General features: G+C 45.2%; 1 protein-coding gene across 2 annotated transcripts in view; it reads right to left on the reverse strand.

The window, feature by feature from the left end:
- Window positions 1-12627, reverse strand: part of KDM1A (lysine demethylase 1A) — a 718736-nt gene that overhangs the window by 558414 nt on the left and 147695 nt on the right. For both annotated transcript variants that reach the window (XM_085647807.1, XM_085647806.1), the window contains exon 4: window positions 1234-1326. In XM_085647807.1, coding sequence (XP_085503933.1) covers window positions 1234-1326 — 93 coding nt within the window. The remainder of the gene's footprint in view (window positions 1-1233; window positions 1327-12627) is intronic.

The following is a 12627-nucleotide window of genomic DNA, read 5'->3' on the forward strand; positions in this document are numbered from 1 at the left end:
TCTTAGAATGAGGACATCAACATGGGAATACGCTGAGGACACTCGATTGACGTGTTAGACCGAGGTCCAACATGCATTTTTGCCCGCAGAACAAGTAGTGGAGGACAGGCAAAACACAGTCAATCCAGACTGGTCATATTGATGGGAACCAAGACTCGCTTAGCTTCCGAAGGCGAGGTGTGCCAAGATGGAGAACCATGCGGCAACATCGCTCCAAGAGCGCTTTTTCATTTCCTTGATGACTAGGACGTTCATTGTGTAGCAGAAAAAAAACCAGGATACCCACTACCAGTAGCAGGATTAGCGGAAGCCCTCCAAAAACGCTTCTCAATACGTACTGTATAAAGGCTGGAATCACTCCGAAGACTATCTGAAAGGTACTTAACAGTCCCGAACCAATGCGCTGTACCATTTCTCCGACATGGAAAGGGCAATTTGTTTGTACCAGTGCCTGCATCTCAGCTGAGGACCTTGCAACCTGAACATCAAAAGTCTCTTGGGCTGGGGTTAAGGGCACATCCTTCTGTAAGAGCATTGCTTTCAGTCGGCTCAGAGAATCAAACCGTATAAAGGAAACCTTCAATGAAGGCCATAACGGCGTCTCCCTGACTGTGTGGATCGGTAGAAACAATACCTGGATACAACAAGTAACCCGGGAACTTACTGTGACTAGATATGAGATGCCTGGAAGCATCCCACAACAACCTTGATCATTCAGCATTAAATAACTCCCATTCGAGAGCCGTCGGAGCACTGTGGATCCCTTTAAATGACAGGATAAGTTTGCAACTGGACCATTACAGGCCCCTCGAAGTACCATATCCTGGCAAATTAGAGACCAAGTCTTGCAGTCTGTACCATTGAGAATCACTTTTGTGTCCCCATTCCTGATTCTAGACCTATAGGTAATTCCAAAGATTCATCGATGAGGTCCTTACCCATTGCTTCATATCTGCCTACCTAGTGTTTTTCTAGGCAAAATTGGAATTGGAAAGTTGTTACTGGCAATGTTATATAGCCATGAATTAACCATTCAGTGGATGGTGATTCTGCCACAGTGAAAGGTAATTGGTCCAATTTTTCAATGTGAAGCATTGTATTTTTTGCATCTCTTTGTGCCATTGTTGTCTGCCTTACTGTTAGATAGGCAGAAAACAAAGAAGTCAATAAAATCTCACCGAAAAAGGTCACATATAAAAAGTACATTGTTATCTTGTTGTGTTCGGTACTTACTTGGTAGAGGTTTGACCCTTTTATAAATTCCAAAGTTGATTAAACCATGCCTCTCCAAATAACTATGTATCCTGTGAACTAAAACGGTGTCACCTAAGGAAAAAATATAAATAAGATATGTCAAACAGGCTTTTTTCATAGAAATTTTGAACCTATTAAAAGACAATAATTGGGTCTACCCTGAGGTAACACATTTTCACAGTGGATTCATGGTTCAACACTTTTCAGAACGTGGAGATACATAAATGATAATTAAAAAATAAAACACTGCAAGTACGTAAATGTTACCTGTTGAGCGAATGAGTGATGAGGCAGTGTTGAAAAGACAATTAATAAGAGACCGCTCAAAAGACTTTTTAGAACTATATTACATAAAAAAGCAACTAAAACACAAATGCAATAGACATTGATGAACAGGTCTGTTCGTATATGCATGAAGCAATTCAAAACTTAGCAAATTTACTTTAAACAAAGAAAATGGGTTACATAAAAGGGAGACTACAGAAAAAATAGTTGCAAACAGTAATGAGATCCAACATCAGCATTTAGCAATGCAAGCCTCGGGTAGGAACTATCAAGTGACATTCAGGATTGAATACAAGTATACAAAGAGTCATGTTTAGTTGTGTTTATTATCATGCTCTGCTATAATGCACACCCTTTTTTCAACAGCTATGTAAGTGCTATAATTTGCTTGGTGGAATAGCAGGCAGTATACCCTTGCCATTCCACTGCAGCTGATCAATACACATTTTAAATAGTTTAACACAACTGTAAGGGGTGGTTAATCAGGTGTATGCATTCACTGCATTTGGCAACTTGTGTTCTGAATAGAGTTTTAGAATGGAGCAGCATATACCGATGGGGATACGGATGTAGAAGAGGTCCTGGCGGAGCAGTGGTAAATGAATGGTAAAGAAAGACCAAGAGCAAAAAGCATTTCTCGAAGGTAAACACTCATTTTTAAACTAATAGGAGGAAGGCAAAGGGCTTGGGGGGGGGAAAGATGGGGGTTATATCTCTATTATCATTTTATGCCCTGAATGTTATCCCAATACACTATATGCCTAGATTAGAGTGGTTATATTATTATGCATTCACAGATATAACACTGTAGTTTCGGGATTTGAGAGAGGACAAAAAACCATCAATCACCCCGTAAATCGTCTGCCCAGTATTGCTGGAACGATTAGTTTTGCGACCATTAGGTGAGGTATTTTTCCTCCTGAAAGAAAGCTAGGAGAATGTGTGTGAATGTAAGGTGATTAGTTCTCAGTATATGAGCTTACAAATGTTTTTAAATATACATTTTAAACCTTTAGCGCGCTAAAGTGTGGATGATGAGAAGAGCGCCATATAATTTTAAAGTGAATTCCTGGTGACCCCGTTGTATTCATTGTTATGTCCAATAGTTGACTGTTGTTAGTTGTAACTCATTATTGACACTGTGCTAACATTTTGTATTTAATCTAATGGATGTGTGAATAATGAGTTACCGGACTATCTGGTAATCCATGATATAACTACGGGGTGGGCCAACTACGTAAGAAGTATAGGTTCTCAATGAACACAGTTTGATGTAACATGTTGGTTTAGAGGCAGTTACAATTTCGGACCAAATGATTGATATTTGTTTTTTATTATACAGGTGTTTTTTAAATCAACAAAACACTTAAAGTTTATGTTTAAGAGAGTCAAATCATTTGTCTTGAAAAAGATGGTGGCATAATATATCCATCGAAACGACCGACGCTCAAACAAGTACACAATCTGTGAAAGGTGATGTGGTCAATGAGTGTTTGAAAAAGCCAACAATACCAGGATCCACACCTATGTTACTGCTGTAATACGGATGTGTACCATGTACATGACATATTGTGTTCGTCTAGTTATTGTACTCTTTATTTTGTTTTTTTATTCAATTGTTTATTAATTCTTGGTTAGGATTTTGTGATTATGTATTGGGCTAATGTGAACACTTTTGAGGAGTAACACTATGGACTGTATTATTTAGACACACTGTTCTTTTTTTTAAATCAGAGTTTAATTTTATGACTTTTTAACAAATAAATCGCTTTATATTTTCGCATACCTATGTGGTTTAATTATCTTTGGAAAATATATGGCACATTATTCTCAAGGGTGAATGAGACTTTATGGAAGGTATAAATTAGGTTGAATGGAATGTGCAGACTGGTTGATTACTGGATATTAGAAACTGGTCCAAAGGATACTGTTCCCTTACTACCGTATAGTGCCCTATTCCTTTGGTCTTAAGGGGCTCCTCTTTGTTTCTATAAACAAAGAGAGCTAGGCCATATACTAACACGCTACAGAGAACATATTTGTGCATTATCTGGTAGTGGACAACATGGCCCAACACTCCATTCACCTTTCTGTAGTTGAGGAGGTAGAGAGTTTGAATTCTGCTAAAATGAAAAGTATGGTTGGCAGGAAAAAGATAACTAAGACATTTAGTTGTCCAAGTGAGATTTGGATTCATAGGAAGCAGTAATGGCTGGTTGACCCAAAGACCTGACCAATGCAAGGAGACAGTACAATACAACACCGACCCTGAACCTATCAGAAATATTATCTTAGAATGCTAATGGTCTACAGAATAGAATGGAGAGGTGGTGTGCAATACCTGAAACAAGGGCCCGATTAGATCCTCCTTCTAGAGACCCACCCTCTAGTGCAGGTTCTTGGGCAGAGGAAGATATTCCATATTTGTACACACTGGCTTCACCCTGAAATCAAGTGGTACAAGTTTACTGGCTAAAAAAGCCCTTTGGTATTTTACAGACCTCAACAGATTTGATTGGAGGTTATGTAGGCATTTATGAACCGTGGGACAGGATAAAAATTACCATTTTCAATGTATATGCACCACCTAGGTTACAGAAACTGGATAGTGTAGGCCTCCTACTTTTCGGAGCACCGTCCACAATACTATAATTGGTGTGGATTTTAAAATGTAATGTCAGTGGCAATGGACAGATTGACAGGCCATACAAGTCAAACTGACCCAAATGAATCAACTTGTAACGTCTATGCGACAGGCAGATATATGGAAAATGAAACATTTCAGACAGAGGATATACACACTTCTTGGGAGCACATGATTCACTCTCAAGGACTTGCTCTCAAGAATAAACAATTTTTTCATCCGAGCTACTGAAATCCCACCCATGGAAAGCGTAACCCATCAGCCAAGAGGCAAACCTGACCCCTCAGCACTCATGTTGACAAATAGCAGGTGCCAAGACTGTAATGGTGAACAGTGGTAAGTAGACACTTGTTATTTAAAAGATGGACTCTGTAAAGTCACTTACGGAAACAACTACAAATTATTTTGCAGAGAATCCTGGACCCGTCTCAACCTGGGTAGTAATTTTGTAAACTTATAAGTAGACCTTAAGAGCCGAGCCAAATCCAGAATAGGCTACAAAAAACAGCCAGACTGCAAAAGCTGTTGGCACTTGAAGAGGCTAAGAACAAAGAAAGAAATACAATAGGTAACGCACTAACTGACACGATATGGGACGTCTAGAATTAGCTCAAAATGACAAACAGACAAGGTATCTTACATAGCAAAGAGACAGTGTCTAAGCATACAGATAAAGCTCTATGAAGTTGGAGAAATGGCAGGAAGCCTCCTAGCCAAGTTGAGGGAGGCAGAAGGAAGCTAGATGGGTAGAGGACAACGGATAAAAAAGGAAATAATGTCTCCTCAGAAGAGAAAATTAAGCAGGTCTTTGGAGATTACTGCACAAATCTATATGCAGTAAAAATGCAAGGAGAGGCAGACAGGGTGATCTTTCAGAAAGGATAAATGCTACCAGATTGACAGAAGGACGGAGGAAGGTCCTGGATCAGGAACTCCTCATCAAGGAAGTGATCAAGGCCATAGAAAAACAAAAAAATGGGAAGAGTTCGGGACAGAATGTCTACCGGCAGGCATATTTAAGTGTATGCCCCCCCCCCGCTGAGAGCACATTTGCTAACTATGTAAAATGAGGCCCACAAAAAAGGAATACTACTGCAGACCTCCCACATGCCACTATTACAGTATTACAAGAGCAATAAACAAAGTGAGTGCTGCTTATATCAACCCACTGCTGCTTAATGAGGTTAAAACACCGGTTGGATAGAACATAGGGCATCAGGGAACCTTTGGGTATTCCTCTTCTCAGTGCAGAGAAGACATTTCACATAGATTGGGGGTATCTGGAACATTTTGGTATTAGCCCATCCTGAGCATAGGTGACCCTCTTATATTTAGCGACAACATTGGTGCTGGAAAGAGGGCACTCTTCTGTATTGTGCCGTTTTATTTCACTTTGTTGCCCCTTGTTAACTGTATTGTGGTGCCCCTTCCCCGTTCCCTCTTGCCTTCTGTATCCCCGTCTGCTCCCGCCACTGCCTCCCTGCGGCCCGCCCCCTCGCTCTCCCATTCGCCATCCCGCTCCTGCCTCACAGCTGCTCCTCCCTCCCACATCCCCTTATATGGCGGCCGCTGCGCGGTAGAGGGAGCGACCCTTGACCCTGCCTAAAGGTTAGGCGACTCCACACGCTGCACAGCTCCGCCTGTGTGTGCCCACCTCTGTGCCCGCTGCTGCCGCTTCGTGAGTTCACCGCTCCCCTGCTTGTAATTCTCTGCTTGCGCTATTCTCCTTTGTGCTGACTTGGTGACTGTATTGTGCCGTTTTATTTCACTTTTTAGACTGTATTGTGCCGTTTTATTGTACTTTGTTGGCCCTTGTAAGAGTCAGTGTTAGTTAGTTGCCCCTTGTTAACTGTATTGTGGTGCCCCTACCCCGTTCCCTCTTGCCTTCTGTATCCCAGTCTGTTCCCGCCGCTGCCTCCCTGCCCCCTCGCTCTCCCATTCGCCGCCCCGCCTCCCAGCTGCTCCTCCCTCCCACATCCCCTTATATGGCGGGTGCTGCACAGCCGCACCGCTGGCGCGCCCAAGGCAAGCCCGTCTGCGTCCGTCCGTGCATAGACCGCTCCCTGCGCCAGAACCCCTGGTCCCCGCAAACGCCACGATGCCCGTCTCCGCTACGACTCCAGCACCCTCCATGCACTCAATGCCGGACAATCACGCACCTGCTACCTGGCCGCCCCGAAGCGCACCCACAGAGCCTTCTCCTGCTGGAACTGCAGCCTCACCAGCATCCGGCCCACCAGCCCCCCTTCCAAAAAACCCAACTACCTCAGATGCAGCCTCCTCAATACCCGCTCTGCATGCAAACACACCGTTGAACTCTGGGATCTACTCGACTCCAACACTCCAGACGTCGCCTTCCTGACGGAGACCTGGCTGAACCCCTCCTCGGCACCCAACATCGCCATAGCCATCCCGGAAGGCTACAAGACCACCCGCAAGGACCGCAACAATGGAGTAGGAGGAGGAATCGCTATCTTCCACAGGAACACTCTCAAAGTCTCGACAAACAGACACACTCAGCACCGCCGAACACCTACACTTCCAGATTCACACCAATCCCAACACCACCCTCAGAGAAACCCTCGTCTACAGACTCTCCAGACCCCGACCACAGTTCAGCGACTCCATCACAGACTTCATCAGCACACACGCCCTCGCCTCCACGGACTACATCCTCCTCGGGGACCTGAACTTCCACCTCGAGAACAACGACAACACCAACTCCACCACACTGATCGACAACCTCGCCAACCTTGGACTCTGACAACTCGTCACAACACCCACCCACTCCGCCGGCCACACGCTTGACCCAATCTTCTCCGCAAGCCCCCACGTCTCCTTCAAACACACCTCCGAGCTCCACTGGACCGATCACCGTTGCATCCACTTCACCTTTCAGAAAACCCACCACCGCACCCAACAGAGACCGCGCAGCTGTTGGAGCAAAGTCACCGAAAACCAGCTATCCACCACCCTCGCCCGGAACCCACCTGCTGACCCGACCAACCCCGATGCCGCCGCTCGCAACCTCAGTCAATGGATCAACGACTGCGCCAACACCCTCGCCCCGTCAAGAAGCCCTCCAACAGCCACACCAACAAGAAAGCCAGCTGGTTCACCGAAGACCTCCAGGTCTCCAATCAAACCTGCCGAAAGCTGGAAAAGAACTGGATCCGTGAAAGAACACCGGAAAGCTACACAGCCCACAAGAACGCCACCCGCAGACACCACCATCTCATCAGATCCGCCAAAAGGGCCTCCTTCAAAGACCGCCTAGACAACAACGCACACAACACCAAAGGGCTCTTCAACATCGTGAAGGAACTCTCCAACCCCAGCTCCAACACAAACGACATCCCACCTTCGCAAGACCTATGCTACTCGCTGGCCACCTTCTTCCACGGCAAGATCATCGACATCCACGACAGCTTCAACGCCGCGACCCCCTGCGGCAACCACTGAGACCCCCGCCCCCACAACCACCATCCGCACCAACCGCCTGCTCTCCTGGACCAACATAAACGACGACGACACCATCAAGATCATGAACACTGTCCACTCCGGATCCCCGTCAGACCCCCTGCCCACACCACATCTTCAACAAAGCCAGCACCACCATCGCACCCCATCTCCGGAAAGCCATCAACATCTCCCTCGAGACAGTGACCTTCCCGGAGAGCTGGAAGCACACAGAGATCAACGCCTTACTCAAGAAACCCAAGGCGGACCCCAAGGACCTCAAGAACTTCCGAACCATCTTCCTGCTCCTGTTCCTGGCGAAGGTCATCGAGCAGGCCGTCAACAAACAACTGACCAGCTTCCTCGAGGAGAACAGCATCCTAGACCATTCCCAGTCCGGGTTCCGCAGCAACCACAGCACCGAAACTGCCCTCACTGCTGCCTTCGACACAGTCTGCCACCGCACACTACGAACATGCCTCTACGACGCTGGAATCCAAGAGAAGGCCCTGGACTGGACCACCTCTTTCCTCTCCGGCAGAACACAGAGCATTTGCCAACCCCCCCTTCCGCTCCGAAGCCACCGAGATCATCTGCGGCGTACCCGAGGGCTCATCCCTCAGCCCAACGCTGTTCAACATCTACATGGCACCGCTCGCCCACCTGCACGACCCCAACATCTCCTACGCCGACACCCAGCTGATCCTCTCCCTCACCAAGGACCCCCACACCGCCAAAACCAACCTCCACAAAGGAATGAAGGCCGTCGCCGACTGGATGAGGAACAGCAGACTGAAGCTGATCTCGGATAAGACAGAGGTCCTCATCCTCGGATCCACCCCCTCAGCCTGGGACGACTCCTGGTGGCAGACTGCACTAGGAACAGCCCCAACACGCACCGACCACGCACGCAACCTAGGGGTCATCCTCGACTCCACCCTCTCCATGACGAAGTAGGTCAACGCCATCTCTTCCTCCTGCTTCAACACCCTCCGCATGCTCCGCAGGATCTACAAGTGGATCCCCACTGAAACGAGAAGGACGGTCACCCAGGCACTCGTCAGCAGCAGACTAGACTATGGAAACGCCCTCTACGCAGGAGCCTCGGCCAAAACTCCTGAAAAGGCTCCAACACATCCAGAACGCCGCCGCGCGCCTGATCCTCGACATACCCTGCCGCAGCCACATCACACCCCACCTGAGAGACCTGCACTGGCTCCCTGTCAACAAGAGGATAACCTTCAAGCTCCTCACCCACGCACACACGGCACTCCACAACACCGGACCAGTGTACCTCAACAGCCGACTCAGCTTCTACACCCCCACCCGCCAGCTCCGCTCCACAGAACACGCCCTCGCCCCTGTCCCCCGCATCCGAAGAGTGACCGGCGGCGGCAGATCATTCTCCCACCTCGCCGCCAAGACATGGAACACCCTCCCCATCCGCCTACGGCAGACCCAAGACCTTCTGACCTTCAGAAGACCTCAAGACCTGGCTCTTCGAACAGTAGCAGCATCCACCCCCCCCCCCCTTTTTTTGCGCCTCGAGACCCTCATGGGTATGTAGTGCGCTTTACAAATGCTAGGATTAATTGATTCTCTAGGTTTGGGCTGGGGCAGGGCATAAAGCAAGGTTGTCGCCTCTTCCTGCTCCTTTTTTCTGTGTGCTGAACGGTTGTCCTCTTGTATACAAATTGTGCCTCAAATCAAGGTATTTAATTGCTTTATGTCAACAACTATAGGTCAACAATGTCTTTCTGTACATTGTGGATCCACCTCAAATAATTCCTGCAGTGTACTCAAACTTTCAGGAAATTGGGGAGTATTTGGGGTACTGTATAAATGGTTCTAAAAATAAATGAGTGGCACATGTAGAGATCCTGGTCATTGACATCCAAATAATGGAAGGACTTACATATCTTGGTATATAAGTCACCAGAGACAAGAAAAGGCTTAGGGATCGAATTTTAATAGGGTTTTAACACATATAAAATTAGATGAACTGTGAATTCCCAACTTTAATGTTGGAGAAAGCAGCCATCTTTAAAATGAGAATAGTTTTCAACTTTTTGCAAGTGCTTTACAACATTCACTATCTGTGCCCCGACACCTTGCAGTAATTTGGAAGGGATTCTCAATGCACAGAGCGACGCATTGGTATATCTAGATAGGTTATCCATGTCATATGTCAAATGTATACATCATGTGTTGAAGGTAAGGGAAGATGCAGGCTCCTAAGGGCAAGGGGTGAGGCAAATATGAAGACTAGAACCTTTACAGGACTAAACAAAACCTTACCTTACCTTATACACCGGCCAACAGTTAAAATTACGAACTGGATAGATTGTATCGGCAAATTTACAATATACATGATATTTTGCCCATAAAAGCAACTGCACATTGGCAGTACTGTCAGCCCTCTTCAACCAGAATTCAGGAACATTACCGGAACATTAACAAATTTGCAACCGTATACCCACTGACTGATCATTTTCTTAATGTACACCCCCACAATAAACCGTCCTATTCAATAGGAATAGAGGTTATTAATAATCACCCCCAGGTGGGAACCGTAAGCTTTAACTCCGCAGAAGAGACTGAACTAATCCTCAAATACCAAACTGTGAAAAAAGGTTTGAACAAGGATTCCGAAATGCATCACTAATTACATGAGGATTACTTTGGAATCGTCTGTATCATGTAATGCCACCCAATATCTGTTTGTCTGTCTAATCACTCTATAGGTCATCAATAATTCCTCCCACAAGGCAATACTAAAGAGATTATCTCTCTACACCTATTGGACTCTACTTAATTTCATATATCTAGACTTTGCCAGGGTCTCCATATAATTAGAAGAATTTGGCTTCACCTACCCTTTGGCCATACACAGAGACCATAGGTGATACAAGAACTCCATTTAACATTCTACTCTTCTCCCCCCCCTCACCCAGAACATGCTCAGCACACATCTTACCCCAGCACAAATACTAACTTTCTATCACCCCTGGACTGCTAACATGGCACCCACAGTGAGCCCAATAGTATCCCCAGATACCGAATATTAGCAATTGACTTTAGGTCTTCCCTTAGAACGAACCTCAATTTCATAGCCTATATTTACTTGCCAGCCAAGTACGAATTCGTCGGGTACAGACCATCACACAACAAGTCATCAACAACTTGTATCGCTTCAAGTCCAAATACCTGCAGTTCCTCCACTTCAAGATGGCAACAGCCATGCTGTAACTATAAGTTAAACTCAGCTTGTCTTACTTAATAGTCATTTTATCTACTGTTTCCCCATTCTAAGATGGCGACATCCAATGCCCGTTAAATCACTTCCAGCCATGGACCTTGCAGGTTGCATCTGGGAGCATACAGACTATTTTAATGAAGTGACATCAGCAGCGTCTCATGGATGACCGCAGTAATATTTTGTCTTGACCAACCTTGTGATCCGTGACTCCTCCAACCGACTTAGAGGTATTGCTATTTATTATCGCTTGCCGCTATTTTAGTTTGGCGCTTCCCCCGCCTTTACCTGACTGAGCAGTTTTTTCATTTGTAACAGACTCTAAATCCTTGCAGACCGTGGAAGGTCCCGTAGTTAGCCAGATCAGTGAACACGCTGCCCCGCTTTCAAGTAAGTAGTTTCCCAGACTTAAGGGGCTACACAGGCACATAGGGATAATATCGCCCTCATAGAAAGCTAAAGAGATCCCAATATGTTTTGATCTTCAGGAGACTTAGATACATTCCGATCCAGGGACCTTTCCATAATCATAACGGTAAGTCTGTGGACTACTTGCATTGACTCCAAGTCTCTGGTGGATGTCTGAGCACATACTATGACTTAGTCAGTTCGCGATTAACGCAGTTGATGTCTGCACCATGGAACCACGCAAAAATTAAGGGGACTACGTTCAGTTCTTAGATCGCTGACCTTCAATCAAGGAATATACTATTACTCAATAGGCTCCATGAAATAATTGAATGTGCAGCACAGACACAGGTATATAAGGTCTTTGCCACAAGGACCACTGTAGAAGTTTACTTACATATCTATAAGGCCTCAAACAAAATTGATCACCACGTGTATTCACATATGGCACAGTGATAAAATGTATAGGACATGGATATACAAACCAACTTAGTAAAATATATATATATATTTTTTTATTGTGTATCTTTGTTACTCTTTTGCTGCGGATGATGCAGTGTCTTATGAATTCCTTTTGGACCCCCAATGCTTTTCAGGTTGTGTAGGTACAATTTATTTTCTCTTTGTAGCCATGGATGCCTCTCTATCTAATCACCGTAATTTTCTTTTGATAATTAATAACTTCTTCATTCTTTATGAACAATATGGATCATTTGTTTTGATGCTGCTAATCCTATTTTCATTATTTTCCCCACATGTTCCTTCTTTGGATAGGGTACTGTGATATTATGATATTGTACATACTAAGTCTTCCACGTGCTCCTTTTTTAACATGACCTTATGACCTTTGCCAACCAAAATTTATGGTGGCTGTTTGATTTGGAAACTGCAATTTCTTCCAATTGACTAATGGAATTTGAGACCTTACATTGCCTGCATTTCTATTTATAAATGAATAGATAATTAAATTTTTTGTTGAACTATAAGAAAATGAGTTACTTACCTGTAACTACGGTTCTCCAGTATTGGTATGTTGCATAGATTCACATGCTTGAATCATCCCCGTCGTCGTAGTGTGAGTCCCAAGGTATCCTTATAAAAGCAGTAGATAATACTATCATGGGCTAAAATACATTGATCAGTCACTGCAATAGCCCATCTACTTTCTTTTGTAAAAAAGAACCAAACTTAAGCAAAAGCCAATCAGGCAACATCACCCTGTAGAACACTCCCAAGAGAGGCTGATTTTCAAGCACACGTGTGAAACTATGTACTTTGAGGAAATAAGGGAATACTCAGGGGATGAGGATGGGTCCTATGT

This window comes from Triturus cristatus, chromosome 3_2 (genome assembly GCF_964204655.1).
Source record: "Triturus cristatus chromosome 3_2, aTriCri1.1, whole genome shotgun sequence".
Lineage (NCBI taxonomy): Eukaryota > Metazoa > Chordata > Amphibia > Caudata > Salamandridae > Triturus > Triturus cristatus.